At 33.2% G+C, this 13635-nt stretch overlaps 3 protein-coding genes across 4 annotated transcripts; 2 read left to right on the forward strand and 1 right to left on the reverse strand.

The window, feature by feature from the left end:
• Positions 1-1061: 1061 nt before the first annotated feature.
• On the forward strand, positions 1062-3467 carry LOC105198035 (telomerase Cajal body protein 1). 2 transcript variants are annotated; one of them, XM_011164673.3, is made up of 6 exons: positions 1062-1290; positions 1366-1614; positions 1903-2435; positions 2513-2745; positions 2844-3077; positions 3158-3381. In XM_011164673.3, exons 2-6 carry the CDS (start codon positions 1375-1377, stop codon positions 3379-3381), a joined length of 1464 nt encoding a protein of 487 aa, XP_011162975.1. In that variant the 5' UTR covers positions 1062-1290; positions 1366-1374. The 2 variants fall into 2 exon arrangements, with proteins under 2 accessions (XP_011162975.1, XP_011162974.1); XM_011164672.3 differs by having other exon boundaries at positions 1070-1614; positions 3158-3467.
• A 309-nt stretch (positions 3468-3776) lies between these two features.
• Positions 3777-8867, reverse strand: LOC105198034. The gene is made up of 5 exons (XM_011164671.3): positions 8555-8867; positions 5056-7733; positions 4618-4834; positions 4390-4539; positions 3777-4302 (listed from the first exon to the last, which is right to left on the reverse strand). The coding sequence occupies exons 1-5, from the start codon at positions 8721-8723 to the stop codon at positions 4265-4267; spliced, it is 3252 nt and encodes a 1083-aa protein (XP_011162973.2). The 5' UTR covers positions 8724-8867; the 3' UTR covers positions 3777-4264.
• Positions 8868-9033: 166 nt separating this feature from the next.
• Positions 9034-11240, forward strand: LOC105198033 (tubulin delta chain). Its single transcript, XM_011164670.3, has 2 exons — positions 9034-9185; positions 9277-11240. The coding sequence occupies exon 2, from the start codon at positions 9391-9393 to the stop codon at positions 10732-10734; it is 1344 nt and encodes a 447-aa protein (XP_011162972.1). The 5' UTR covers positions 9034-9185; positions 9277-9390; the 3' UTR covers positions 10735-11240.
• Positions 11241-13635: the final 2395 nt, after the last annotated feature.

Consider the following 13635-nt stretch of genomic DNA (forward strand, 5'->3'; position numbering starts at 1 on the left):
AAGGTCAACTATTAACTTTAACTTACTTCAGTTGAAAAAAAAAAATTGATTTATCCAACTATTGAAATATGTAACATAAAAGTACCAGTGAAATATGTAGCATAAAAATTATGCCGATGTTAAAATTTTTTACTCGCCACTGTAGTCGAATTTATGATAATATATTAACGCAAATGTTTACGTATCCACTCTCGACTAAAATAATAACTGATTTTTTTTTTAGAACACAATTAAAAACTTTGCGATATAAATATTGTTACATGTCATCTTGGCTGAGAATCTATCGATTTCCATCATTCTGTTCTCACAGCTTTTGCTTTCTGATTTAGAAACTTTTATTTTTAGGAAAGAGGTGAAATAGGAAGAGAGGAGTATTAAATAAAAAATGTTTCATGTAAGATACCTTGTTAGCAGCAACGTTGTACGCTATAATGTATGTACACACAGAACCGTTAACATATCGTATATAACGTATGTCCATACAGAAACATATAAATTAAATTTATATACGTATTACAACACCACGTACATTTCCCCGTATGTCTAGATAAGCGCCTTAAATGTCGTGTGCGTCGAACGATCCTCCAGATCAGCACAAAACATTTCCTATATAAGTTATGAATTCATAATTCATTAATAATGTTCTGAAAATTTATTTTAAAAAAATATGTAAAGATTTTATCAAGATTTTGGAATAACATAAAAATTATTACAATATATCAAATTTATTTTAAAAATGTATTTAAAAATTTTTCTTTTATATGTATATACTTTTTAATATGTAAATATAAATATTTTGTATATTATGTCCAGAAAATACAAGTATCAAAAAAATTATAATAAACATTTATTATATATTTATTATATATATATATATATACATGTGTGTGTGGGTGTGTATAAATAAAAAATACTAAATATTTGTATATAAATGTAAAGAATATAATAAATATTAATATAAAAAAATCTTTTTGATACTTAAATTTTTCGAATATAAAAATATGTACAAAATATTTAAATGCAAATATATTTAAAATATTTCAATCTTATAAATATTTTACAAATATTTTATGCAGTCTGAACCAAGCCAATTACTCACGAAACTTTCATAAACGATTGCAACGCACCGAACGTATAATTCCGGAATTAAAATACACGCGCGTTTTAACCCTACCTAACCTAGCTGCAATTCCTAACCTGACTTTAAAGACGCCAATGGTGCAGGACGGAATTTGAAGTCTGTTGTGACACGAAGAATAATTTGATGTTTTGAAAAAGAAAGTATTTCATGTAATTACGCGTGCTTACATTTCTATATATCTAAACAAAACAAAAAACTTGTAAGAGATCTCTATTTTCATACAGTGAATAATAATGGAAATAGAATGTGAAGAAACCGTTGTTAAATTACCTATAACGGCACATGAAACTTTAAATAAAAATAATGAAATGATCGAAGACGATGCAAAAAGCGAAACCAGTGAGACCAGTCAAGTGCAATCGAATTTATTCGTTCAGCCCAAAGACCCACAGGATCCAATAAATACAGAAACTTATTTAGAATCTAGTGTAATGTCAAACAAAACTGACTTGCCCATTTCTTCACAATCATATGTAAGTTTGAGATAAATTATAGGCCTATTCTTTGTTGCTGCACTAAAACTTCCTTTCCAGTTTTATCAAACTAAAATATATTCTTATTGCATTTTAAGTACTAGTGTACACTAGTTTAGCAAAAAACAGATTTATTGGCAAGCAAGCGCATCTTATAAATGAGTAAAACTTTTTTTTTCTTCTAAATTAATTTATGGCAAGTGATTTATCAATAAGGCTTTTTTTATTGATAAATCATCTGCCATATTACACATTATAAAATAATTAATCTTTAAATTATAAATATAGGTAACAAGTGATACTTTACCAGAGCAAATAATAAATCTTGAGATATCAGAGCAAACAGGAGACAATGAAGCTGCCAATGTCACAGAGCCAAGAAACGTGAATTCAGAAGATGCTGATTCAACAGATTCTACTTGTGTCTTTAAATACAACTGGTCCATGGCACCGAGAAGTCTATGTGTAGCTACCAAGGAATACCAATCCACAAATTTGTATGAGAATTTTACAAAAGGTTGCCAGTGGTCCCCAGATGGAACATGCTTACTTGTACCATCAGAAGATTTCAGGATACGCATTTACGAGCTTCCTAGAGAAGTGTACTCTGGTCAGATTCCATCTGATTTTGTACAAACCAATTTTACAGCTGCTTTGACTGTAAAAGAAGGTGGCCTCATATACGATACTTGCTGGTATCCCTTTATGAATTCGTGGGAGCCTGTGACATGTTGCTTTCTTAGTACCAGTAGAGAGAGTCCTATTCACCTGTGGGATGCATTTACAGGAGAATTACGTGCGACGTACCGAGCTTACAATCAGTTAGTAATAGTAATGCACTTTCTTGCTTACTCGAGTTCTTGATGTAATTTGGTAACAATATGCCTTTTTTTTTTAGAGTTGATGAAGTAGATGCATCTATTAGCGTTCAATTCGTGAATTCAGGAAAGGAGATATGGTGTGGTTTTAAGAATACTGTGAGAACCTTTGACACAGATCGTCCAGGACGTCAAACAAGCGATATTCAGTTTAAACAGGATTTTCCAAATATGATAGGATTAGTGTCGTGTATTCGTGAAAATCCAATAATGCCAGGCCTAGTTGCCTTCGGCACATATTCTAAATGTATCGGTATGTATAACCTGTAATAATACAAAGAAATTACTATATGAGATTTTTTATTTACTTTGTTTATGATAATATATAATTTTTCTTTTTAATATTTGAAGGCTTGTATAAAGATGGACCATTGTGCACTTTTAAGACTGGGAGTGGTGTAACACAAATTGAATTTAGCCCTTGTGGAATGAAATTGTTTTCTGTTGTCCGAAAAAATAGTGAATTCTTATGTTGGGACCTTCGTAATCCTGGAAATGTTCTTTATTCCCTTGAAGGAAGGCAATCAGATACAAATCAAAGAATACAATTTGCTAGTACACCTGACAGTAAACAAATAATTTCTGGTCAGTTCAATAAATATAAAATGATAAAAAGTAGTAAGAATATGATATAATATGTACTTTATTGATATTACTTATTTTAGGTGGTGTTGATGGATATATTACTGTTTGGGAATTACCAGAAATTATAAATTATGATGAAGAGGGCTTGAGTCCCAAATATAAAATAAGGTTGTCCAAAGATTGTATAAATGGAATAAGTTTGCACACAAGCTTACCTATAATAGCAACTAGTTCCGGACAGAGGCAATGTGGTATGGAAAATAAATGTAGAGATAATAGCGTGAGATTATGGTGGGCCTCTTGATAACATAGCTTTAGACTATTATTTTCTTTCGACTTACACATGGATAGTGCGTTAAACAGAATAAAAACAAAACTGTAAATACTTAAGATGATGTGTGGCTGTGATATGATTATATGGGAGTGGTCGATTCATAGTTGCCAAATCTTGCATTCGATTCCGATCCTTACTATATATGTTGGGTTTTATAGGAGATTGATTGGAATTAGAGATTGTGAACAAAATATGGAATGGTAATAATTTTTCAATCCATATGATTATTTTTTTCAATCCATATTAATAGTGTTCAACTGTAAATATTGTAAATTATTATTTATATTTTAAATTACATTAAACAAAATTATATGCACACGTATTTATATATACTTGTAATATGATGGAATATTTTTATTCATAAGCTCTATTTTATTTTTTTATTCCATAATTATTTTTTTACAACAAATCTTATAATTGTTTATGAATTATTCTCAATATTTAAAAGTTTATAAGGCTATGTAAAATCATCAATACATTGAAATAATGAATATAAATTGAAAACGTAATTTAAAAGACATTCAATATAGAAAAAATATTTTTCTTATATTGAATATCTTTTAAATTACGTTAAATCAAACAAATGAAATATTCTATAATACATTTATATGCACACGCATGTATACGTGTTACAGATAAATAATTAGCAGTGGTCTGATAGCGATAGTGCATATTAAAATTCTCATGTCGTACAAGAACAACGTAACGATATGTTATTTTAACATTTAACTTAGATTAGCATGCAGCAGCTTTTATATGCACTGGTGCCCACTAGTACAGTCCAATCGAACTCGCTATAAAAGTGTCATTCATATAAAATATACAACATATAAATATATACGTAAAAAAATTATTAAAAATCTGATTGAGATCTAGTAACTCTTCGAGGACCTAAAACAAATAAATTGCGAGTAATACTTTTTTTATGATTATTACATATATTGCTGAAACATTTTTTAAGCATTGCTTTAAACTTACGTTGTTTTTCGTCAGGCGTGTTCCATGATATAAGATCGTTATCTTGCAATGCATGTTTGCTCCGCCTCTGTCTTGAGGGCGTCTTGCTACGACGTACATAAGGAGTCATAGGAAGCACTGGTTTATTCTCGGCACATGCCACACACGTTTCTGTTATAACAAAATATGAATATAAATTTATCGGAATGTATAATTATAATCACATATAGTGAGTTTGAAGATATTTACCATCAAATGCAACACTTTTTCGAAGTGATCTCTTTTTTTTAATATTATCCACATTTTCTATATCGTCCATTAATGTTACTTCTTTTTCTTCTATTGTATTACTCTTATTTGGTGTCATATACTTATTTTCATCTTTTTCCAATAATTTTAATGAATTCTTTCTTGATTTCATAGAACTCTTTCTTTCTTTGCTAACACTTGTCCTTTTTGGAGTCATCTGAAAAAGATTATTTGTTTTATCAGTTAATTTTCATTAAAAAATTATAAATACATTAGATATATGTATGTAATAGTACAGAAAAAATTGTACAAAAGATATTTTTTACACAAATTTACATTTTTTCTGAATGTGTTATTTTATGTTAAATATCAAGTATTATAAATACTACAGCGAAAAGTAAATAATATCATTAATAAATATTAACATCATAAGCTTACCATTTTACTAGTTCTGTTACTTTTTGGAGTATTATTTGTTAGGACAGTTCTATTTCTGAGAACTTTCCTTTCTAAATCAAAATTGTCCATATCATTTGAAATTATTTCATCAGGTATAGCTATTTTATCATCTATGTGAGTTTGTGTTAAAAACAAGTCATCATCGTCTTTTTTGTTTGAGGTGTTATGTTCTTTATGTTGAACTCGGTTTCTTAAGCTTTTCCTAGATGATGTTATCTCCCCATTATTTTTTAACGATGGTTCTTCAATAGATGTTATATCGGTAAGTGGATGCACAATATCTGAAGTAATCTGAACAGATGATTTACGTTTATTTCGTTTTTCTATTGGTACTATGTCAAGTCCTAATTCGCTCATATCGTCAGTACTACTAGAATCTTCAAAGTCTAATCTTTTTTCAACATTATCGGGTGGAGACTGATATATCTCATCCAAATCTAAACTGTCTATCCTATTTAATGCAGCAGCTAAACTCAATTTATTCTGCGCTTCTTCGTCAAGAGGGACCTCAGTCAAAAATACTGTATCGTCAAAATTGACTTTATGCGCGGACTTTATGCGAGCTTCCTTGCTTTCTAATTCCTCCGATTTCTTTAAGATACTCTTGCCTGGAGTTTGATCGGAATTAACATATAATATTGTGTCATCTAATTGAACCTCAGGTGTCTTGCATTTTTGACTTATTTTCATAACTATATGTGGACTCCTCATTCTTTTAGATTTGTCAGAAAATTGCACTTTTTGTACAGAACTTGGTCTAGAGCTCTTGCTTTCATGTCGAGGAGTTGATTTAGTTTCGTTAAGATTATTTAGGGATTTGGATCTTCTCGCATTGTGTCGAGTATTGGCGTTTTCTGCAGACATGGTTAAAAACTTTCTATTATCTTTCGGTTTTTCATTTATATGTACATCTTGTAATAAATCTTCCATATTCAATGTCCCTGTTTCCTTTTTGGTTTTCTTTCTGGCAGCTGAGATAAAAGATTGTAATTTACTTTGCTTTGATGACACAGTTTGATTTTTAGCAGACTTTTGTTTTTTAACAGGCATTCGTTTTTTAACAGGCTTAGCAGTAAGTTCCTCCTCCTGCCATTCTCTGTTTCGACGTTTTTCCAACTTCTCAAATCGCATGTTACAATCCTCGATCTCTTGGCACGTCATATCCCAAAATCCTTGTAAATCTTCGCATGTAACCAGCATTTCTCCTTTACCAGTTTCGCAGTCTTGCACCAAACGTCGAAATCTTTGAAACTTTTTATTTATCAGCAAATTTGTCTGTCCAACTGCTTGTTGTATTTCATATGTAGCATCCTCTGGAATATCCCCCTCTGATCTAATGGCCAGCCATTTCTTACAAAATTCCTGAAGTCTATCTGTTTCTTTGTTCACAAGAAATTTGAAGTATTGAGCAGTGCGTTCTTCCTCCCGCCATTCTCTGTTTCGACGTTCCTCCAATCTCTCAAATTGCATGTTACAATCCTCGACCTCTTGGTACATCATATCCCAAAATCCCTGTAAATCTCTGCATGTAACCAACATTTCTCCTTTACCAGTTTCACAATCCTGCACCAAACGTCGAAATCTCTCAAACTTTTTATTTATCAGCAAATTTATCTGTCCAACTGCTTGTTGTATTTCATATGTGGCATCCTCTGGAACATCCGTCTCTAATCTAATGGCCAGCCATTTCTTACACAATTGCTTAAGTCTATCTGTTTCCTTGTTCACAAGAAATTTGAAGTACTGAGCAGTGCGCTCCTCTTGTTCCACGCATATGTTTAAATTTTGCATAACAGTATCCTTAGTGGGAATTTCATCAGATCGACGACCAATACCCAGACGCTGCTGTCCCTCTAGTCTCGAGTTTCTCTTTCCACGGCTTCGAGTAAGGTATGGTGAAAAGACAATAAGATCGTTCATAGTATGATTTTCTTTCTCAGAAGATGTAATGATATTTTTTAATGGGGGCGTTTTTGTATCAGTACTTAATGAAGTATTTTTTTCTTGCTGTGGGTTTTGTACGTCTATTTGATTCTTTTCTTCTTTTAATGACGAGGTTATTGTTATAGTCCTATTCAATTCATTTGAATTATAAATAGGCGATTTATTTAAGTTATCTGACGAGTTTCGTTTCTTTAGTGATAATTTTGGACTTGTAAAAGTTTTGAAATTCTTTGTATTATCATCAAAAATTTGTGTATTTGATGAAATATATTTTTCTTGTGGTGTTTCTTCTATTGATACAAGACCAAATAGAGATATTTCTTGCAAACCAGATGGAGGCTTAAAACGGTAATCAACAGGAGCAAATGATTTTTTCATATTAGGAGATGATGTTTTGATACTCTGATGATGTTTTGTCAGCACCAAAGGTAGATTCTTTGCTGCTTGTTTAGCAGCAGCTGCTTTTGCAAGTAATCGTTTTTCAGTAGCTCTTGTAATTCGTTTCTGGATATGATCTGGTTGCTGTGTTTTCTTTAATGTTTTTGCAGATGTTATAGATTTGCTTTTCAATAGCGGTGAACATAAAGAGTGGTGAACAACACCAACCTTAAAAGCAGGTTTTTTCGTGATAGTTTCCAACTTCTTTTTTCTGTCTCGTGCTTCTTTCCATCTTATTAATTTTTTCAGACGCTCATCAGTAATGGTAGATACATCTAAAAATAATAAGTCTGCTTAATATAATAGTATAAACATATACCTAGTTTATACCAAGCACTTTGATATAAATACTAAGTATTATATCCATATCAAATTGCTTAATATGATTGATATAAACAAATGTATTAAATAATTTAACACAGATATAGTACTTATACATATCAAGGTAAACTGAGTAATAAAGCAATTAAGAAAAAGATATAGTTAAGTAAATGTTTAAAATATATGCCTGTTAACTCTCATAAATTTCTTACATAGTATACACATGCTATTATACATAATGGGCCATATTTTCAACTCACTTTCATTGATAAACGTATAAATTATTAAATATCAATATATTTTTATGTGTAACACTTTTTTTGCTATTAATATATAAATAGCATATTTCCTGTAAAACTATGATGCATATTGCAAGAAAATACATATTTTAATATCAAATTTTTTATTGTATATTATTAAACTTTCGCATATTTGAAAATTCTATTATAATTATTTGAGATTATTCTACCCAACTATTACAGAATTCAATTTTAATAAAAGGTCTAAAACAAATATTTATTGAGGCACAAAATATGAAGTAAAGGCACATTTGGTACTCTAGCGTTGTAAACATCATTTCACCTACGTAGTTTATCAAATATTTAACAAGGTCAAATGATGCTTACAAGCATGTATGGCAAAAAATAAGAACAAAAGCATTTCAATAATAGAAAAAATATACGGCTGAAAATGAAGATAGGCAAGAAGTTTCGATAGAAATCTCAAACGATCTCTAATTATTCAAGACACATTAAACAGGAATTCTTCCGCTTACCTTGCTTCAAAATCGGTGAAACGCCTGGCAAGTTGCGGTTCTTGTCGAACGCCCGCGATCTCACTTCCTTACGAGATTTATCGTGGTTGCAGGCGCGCAAAAATCTTCTATGATCCGCGTCACCGAAACCTGGACGCGGATTTTTGTACTGCTGCTTAAAATCCGTCATCCCGTAACAAAAACGCAACGCAAAATACGACGTATACGAGAAAAGTTCAGCACACGTATCCGTTTAACGGCAGCCCACAACTGAAATCGCTTCAAATTGATGACCAGAGCGCTGAACGTTGGAATGGCGAGAAAGTAGGGGGCCTACAACGATTCCCATTGGCTCACGTCGGCAAACTCGAAATGGCGAACGCCAGTCGTGCCAACCGGCGATGCAATGGGTGCATCCAGATGTGCGAACGTTTATTGAGAGCGCAAGTAGTATTTAAAGACGATTGGTTCTTACCTTTAGATTCAGCCAATCATCTTTAATTGCTTACTTACGCTCTCAGTGAGCGGTCGCACATCTGGATGCACCCATTGATACACGGAGGCATACTCGACTACTCGAATGATGTTTCTGAACGCAGTCTACCTGTATGGATGTGTGCACCTTTTTGGCGGGAAACGGCGATGGCGCGATGTAAATTTCCAATGTTTTCAAAACAACTTTGTAAACATCAGTTCGACGTTTCTTGCATCACATAAGAATCATAATATTCTGATTATTTCAGGTATATCATGAACCGTCACTATAAGTTGTGCTCCGCAGCGTCAGAAATACATTTAACAAAGAGCGAGAGCTTGTTGCTGGCGTCGAGTCGTTCACGTCGTAGGATATCCGAAGGATGCTCACGTTACAGTTCGGACAATGCGGGAATCAACTCGGGTGCGATCTGTTCTCGAAGGTGTCCTCTGACATAGGTAGCTCGAACACCGGCGTTTCCTATGGCGCAAATTACGAGTACACGGAGAACACGATCGAGAAATGGTTCGACGGAATCGCGGAATGCGGCCGGCACTGTGCTAGGGCGATTCTCGTCGACACCGAGGAGAAGGTCGTGAAGAAGGTATGCAAGGACGCGAACTCGTCGTGGATCTATCGAACAGGTAACGTCGTTTGTCAATCCGGTGGCGGTTCCGCCAACAACTGGGCCTATGGCTACACGATAAACAGTCGACGCCTGTCGAACGCCGTGCTGAACGTCACGCGACAAGAGATGGAGAAATTAGATCGTTCTCAGGGATTTCTCTTGCTCCTTAGTTCAGCCGGAGGCACGGGATCCGGTATAGGAAGTCGCATGGTTGAGCTCCTGCGAGAGGAGTACGAAACTAAACCTATTATCGCAACAATTGTATTGCCGTTCACCTTTGGAGAAGTTTGTACTCAGAATTACAATACTATACTGACTCTAGCCAAGTTCTCAGATAGGGCAGATCTTTCCGTGCTATTCGAGAATGAGCAGATGCACTCTATGTGCACCAATCTGTTGAAGAATTCTAATACAACACTGCATGATATGAATAGTATTATTTCTGAGAATTTGCTCGCTGTTTTTCAGCCTAGCAATGATGCGAGATGTAATACAAATTTTTTAATATCAAAAATAGCCAATCATCCCAATTTTAGGTTTGTAACAGTCAAGAGCACTCCACATACTCCTGCAACATCCCTGCAGTATGAGCCAACACACAAGTGGGAGGTGTATATTCGTCATTTGAAGCAAACTCTTCGTGTATCAAAGTCACAAATGGAATTAACAAACGCCCAACTAAAGACACCAAATCCCACATTAAGCAAAACAACAATGTCTCATGTTTATAGTCCTTGCGTGTCCAATGTTCTAGTAACGCGTGGCAAATCTATGGAGAATGATATTATGATGTTGGAAGATTTGCAAACAGAACATCTATACCCAGAGTGGATTACTTTGAATTCTTTTACTCATTTGCATCAAGAACGTAGGTTTCTGAATCGAGACAAGTTCCTGGCGTTGATCAGCAATAATTCGGAGATACATCGACCATTGGACTTATATCTAGACAAAGCATGGGGCTCTTACAAATGCGCGGCTTTCTTGCATCAATATAAGCAATTTGGTTTGGAGGAAGATGATTTCTTGGAGGCTTTTGCAAAAATAGAAAACATAGTGCATGTGTATAAAAGCTTAAAAAGCCATAATGGAAAATGAACTTTCTTAGAGCGTCATATTTTATATTCAAAAAAGACATTTTTATTTATAAACGCTAATGCATATTTATAATGTGAATTTTAGTATTTAAGAAGCAAAAGGAAAATGAATTAATGAGTCATGTTTATATACTGAGAAAAAAAAGTTGTTAATTTGATTAAATTTTTTTAATTCAAATATTTATATATTTAAGTTAAATGTATAAATGTTTGAATCAAATATACAAATACTTACAAATACTAAAGTTCAAATATTTTATGTATTAGAGTTAAATACATAAATACTTGAACTGAAGAAATTTAATCAAATTGAAAAATTTTATCAATTTAACAACTTTTCTCAATGTATGTTTACAGAAAAACGTTACAATTTCACAGAATGAACAGAATATAAGTACAATTTAAAAATTTCTAAATATAATTGATACAATATAACTAATAATGTAAAAAGTTTATTATTTTGTACATACATATTTTAAAAATAAAAAAAGACTGTTTAGATAAAAACATTAAACATCTGTAATGGAAGGTACAAATTTTATCAGTAACGAATGCGTGATTTATATTTATTAATATTATCTTAGAAATGCGCGAAAATTTACTATTCTGAAGCTTCATAAATTTTTCTAGGAAAAATGAATGTTACCCTTTCACATTTTTTTTATTGCTGCAGATTTATTTCTGAATTTGTTCCCTTTCTCGACTCTCCTACACGTTTTGCGAATATCGCGTAGGCGCTTACGCGAGGCCTTGAACATCACGGTCATGGTTACTACGAGATGAAGAGGGATGGACGAGTGGTTGTATGACGTCATTTGGGAATCGACCAGGTTGCGGCTGCCGGCACATGAAAGAGACTTTCGAGTAGAAGGAAGTAACAGAGGAGGAAGGGTAGACGTCAATAGACGGACGAATGACTGCGATTACTAAAGAAGAAGCGAGATGAGAGAAAACCAGTCGTGCGATATGACGTGTGTCTCATTCTTCGATATTATGTTCCTTCAGAATGCGCAATTGCGTCTCTATTATAACAGATAGCTATCATTTTATATATATGCATACATATACATGATATCTTCTGCGCAACATGCGCGCGCCTTTCGGTGATAGACGCAGGATCAGGAGACCGACCACCCCATTTCTTGGAAACGAGAAAAACGTTTCCAGGAATTGCTACTCATCACCCTGTTACCCTCCCGCGCCAACTCGGAAACGATCCAAGGAGTGATGCTACGGAATCTCGGCGGCGAATGAGCTAGGATTCAATCTCGTATCCAGAAAAATATTCGCGTGTTTTTGTTTTGCGTAGTAGAGAGAGAAAGAGAGAGGTACCAATTAGGTTTATAATTTTCTCGTACAATTGAGTCTGTGCTCTTTACATTTTACCGAAAGCAACGAAATTAAAACACAAAATGAAATTTTTTGATGGTTTTAAATAAAACATTTGATTTTCTACAATTCAGTCGTTAATACAATTCAATAAATCGAACACAAAAAATATTGCGGGAAAAAATATTAACAGCATAGTTAACACAGCAGTTTAATTGAAAATAATCTTGTTAACTAATCAATAATGTTAATGAAGCAAACATCATGCTCATGTTCTAATACAATTCTCAGTTATTTATTTCATTAATATTATTGAATTATTAAGATTATTTTTCAATTAGATTGCTGTGTTGACTAATGCTATTAGTACATTGTTTTTTGTTTTTGTATAGATACAATATATAATTTTTTATTATTAGCTAATAATATTAAATTTAATTAATTTTTGTTTAATTAATTTGATTATTTTGAATATAAAAAATCTAACAGTAAATATTTTCTAGAACTGCAAAAAAAATTTGATTAAGAATTATTTTTTCATTTTATTTACATAAATATTTCAATTAAAAAATTGTTAACTTGACTGCAAGTAAATAACCCATTAGGACCTTCTGAGTAAATAATATTTTTTGTGTTTACAAGTTTTTTTATTTTTTCTGTCAGTGTGCACTAAAAAAATATAATATGAATTAAAACATAGTTTGATTTAATTAAATATCGAATCACAGACTGTCACAAATTTAAGCAGTTGATTCATCTAAATTTTTTTCATTCATTAGTATTTGTTACTGTCTTTTAATTTTTTATCTTGGCACTGTTATTGAATTAACAAGATATTTCTGATTAGACTGCTGTTGACTTAACGGCATTTTTTTCTCAGTGTATGAAAATCAAACTCCTATATAATTGCTAAAATTACGATGTGATTTTTAATTTTTAAAAATTGCATAAGCTTCATTTTATTTCTAATTTATTATTTTTAAAACTTTTTTGTAAACTTTAGAGGATATTCTCCAGAAAATAACACGATTTGAAAAACGAGAACGATACTTGATCGTTTTCATATTTCTTTCATATTTTTAATATAACAGTTGCAATTTGTAATTTTGAGTTGATTTATCTTGGCTTTTCATCAGGTTGAATGCGCAGAGAGAAGGGTCATGGGATACCGGTTTACCGGGATTTACGGGATCGCTGTGGAAAAAGCGACGCGACGTTATTTTCGCCGTGAATAGATTCGAAAAACGTCTCGTTTCCGGGCTAGGTCGCCGCAAGAGAGGATCAATTCTCGTAGCCGCGATCGCTATCGACGCGACTTGAATACAGAGGAGGCGTGGTTTTGGCCGAACAGGAACCTGTTCGCTCTTCGTTCTGCGGTGACCACCGCCGCCGCCGTTCTCTGCACCTCACGCATCACAGCGTGACGTCGGTGGCAGCGAGCGGCCGCCGTCGCTCGCTCGCTCCACGCTTCACGCCAGTCTCTCCTCTCGTCCCTACCTCCCCCTCTCCAATCGCTCCTTTTGTCCCGACGATCGGGCGCGCTCTGGCGTCGGAGTTGCGGGACAATGACGCG

The sequence above is a fragment of the Solenopsis invicta genome, chromosome 9, assembly GCF_016802725.1.
Source record: "Solenopsis invicta isolate M01_SB chromosome 9, UNIL_Sinv_3.0, whole genome shotgun sequence".
NCBI lineage: Eukaryota > Metazoa > Arthropoda > Insecta > Hymenoptera > Formicidae > Solenopsis > Solenopsis invicta.

Excerpts from the sequence above, each read along its gene's own strand:
- LOC105198034 (XM_011164671.3), bottom strand. The coding sequence starts at position 8,723 with ATGACGGATTTTAAGCAGCAGTACAAAAATCCGCGTCCAGGTTTCGGT. Across the intron at positions 7,734-8,554 it reads TTCACCGATTTTGAAGCAAG|ATGTATCTACCATTACTGAT; the intron begins GTAAGCGGAAGA and ends TATTATTTTTAG. Across the intron at positions 4,835-5,055 it reads GTAACAGAACTAGTAAAATG|ATGACTCCAAAAAGGACAAG; the intron begins GTAAGCTTATGA and ends AATCTTTTTCAG.
- LOC105198035 (XM_011164673.3), top strand. The coding sequence starts at position 1,375 with ATGGAAATAGAATGTGAAGAAACCGTTGTTAAATTACCTATAACGGCA. Across the intron at positions 2,746-2,843 it reads CACATATTCTAAATGTATCG|GCTTGTATAAAGATGGACCA; the intron begins GTATGTATAACC and ends TAATATTTGAAG. Across the intron at positions 3,078-3,157 it reads CAGTAAACAAATAATTTCTG|GTGGTGTTGATGGATATATT; the intron begins GTCAGTTCAATA and ends TACTTATTTTAG.
- LOC105198033 (XM_011164670.3), top strand. The coding sequence starts at position 9,391 with ATGCTCACGTTACAGTTCGGACAATGCGGGAATCAACTCGGGTGCGAT.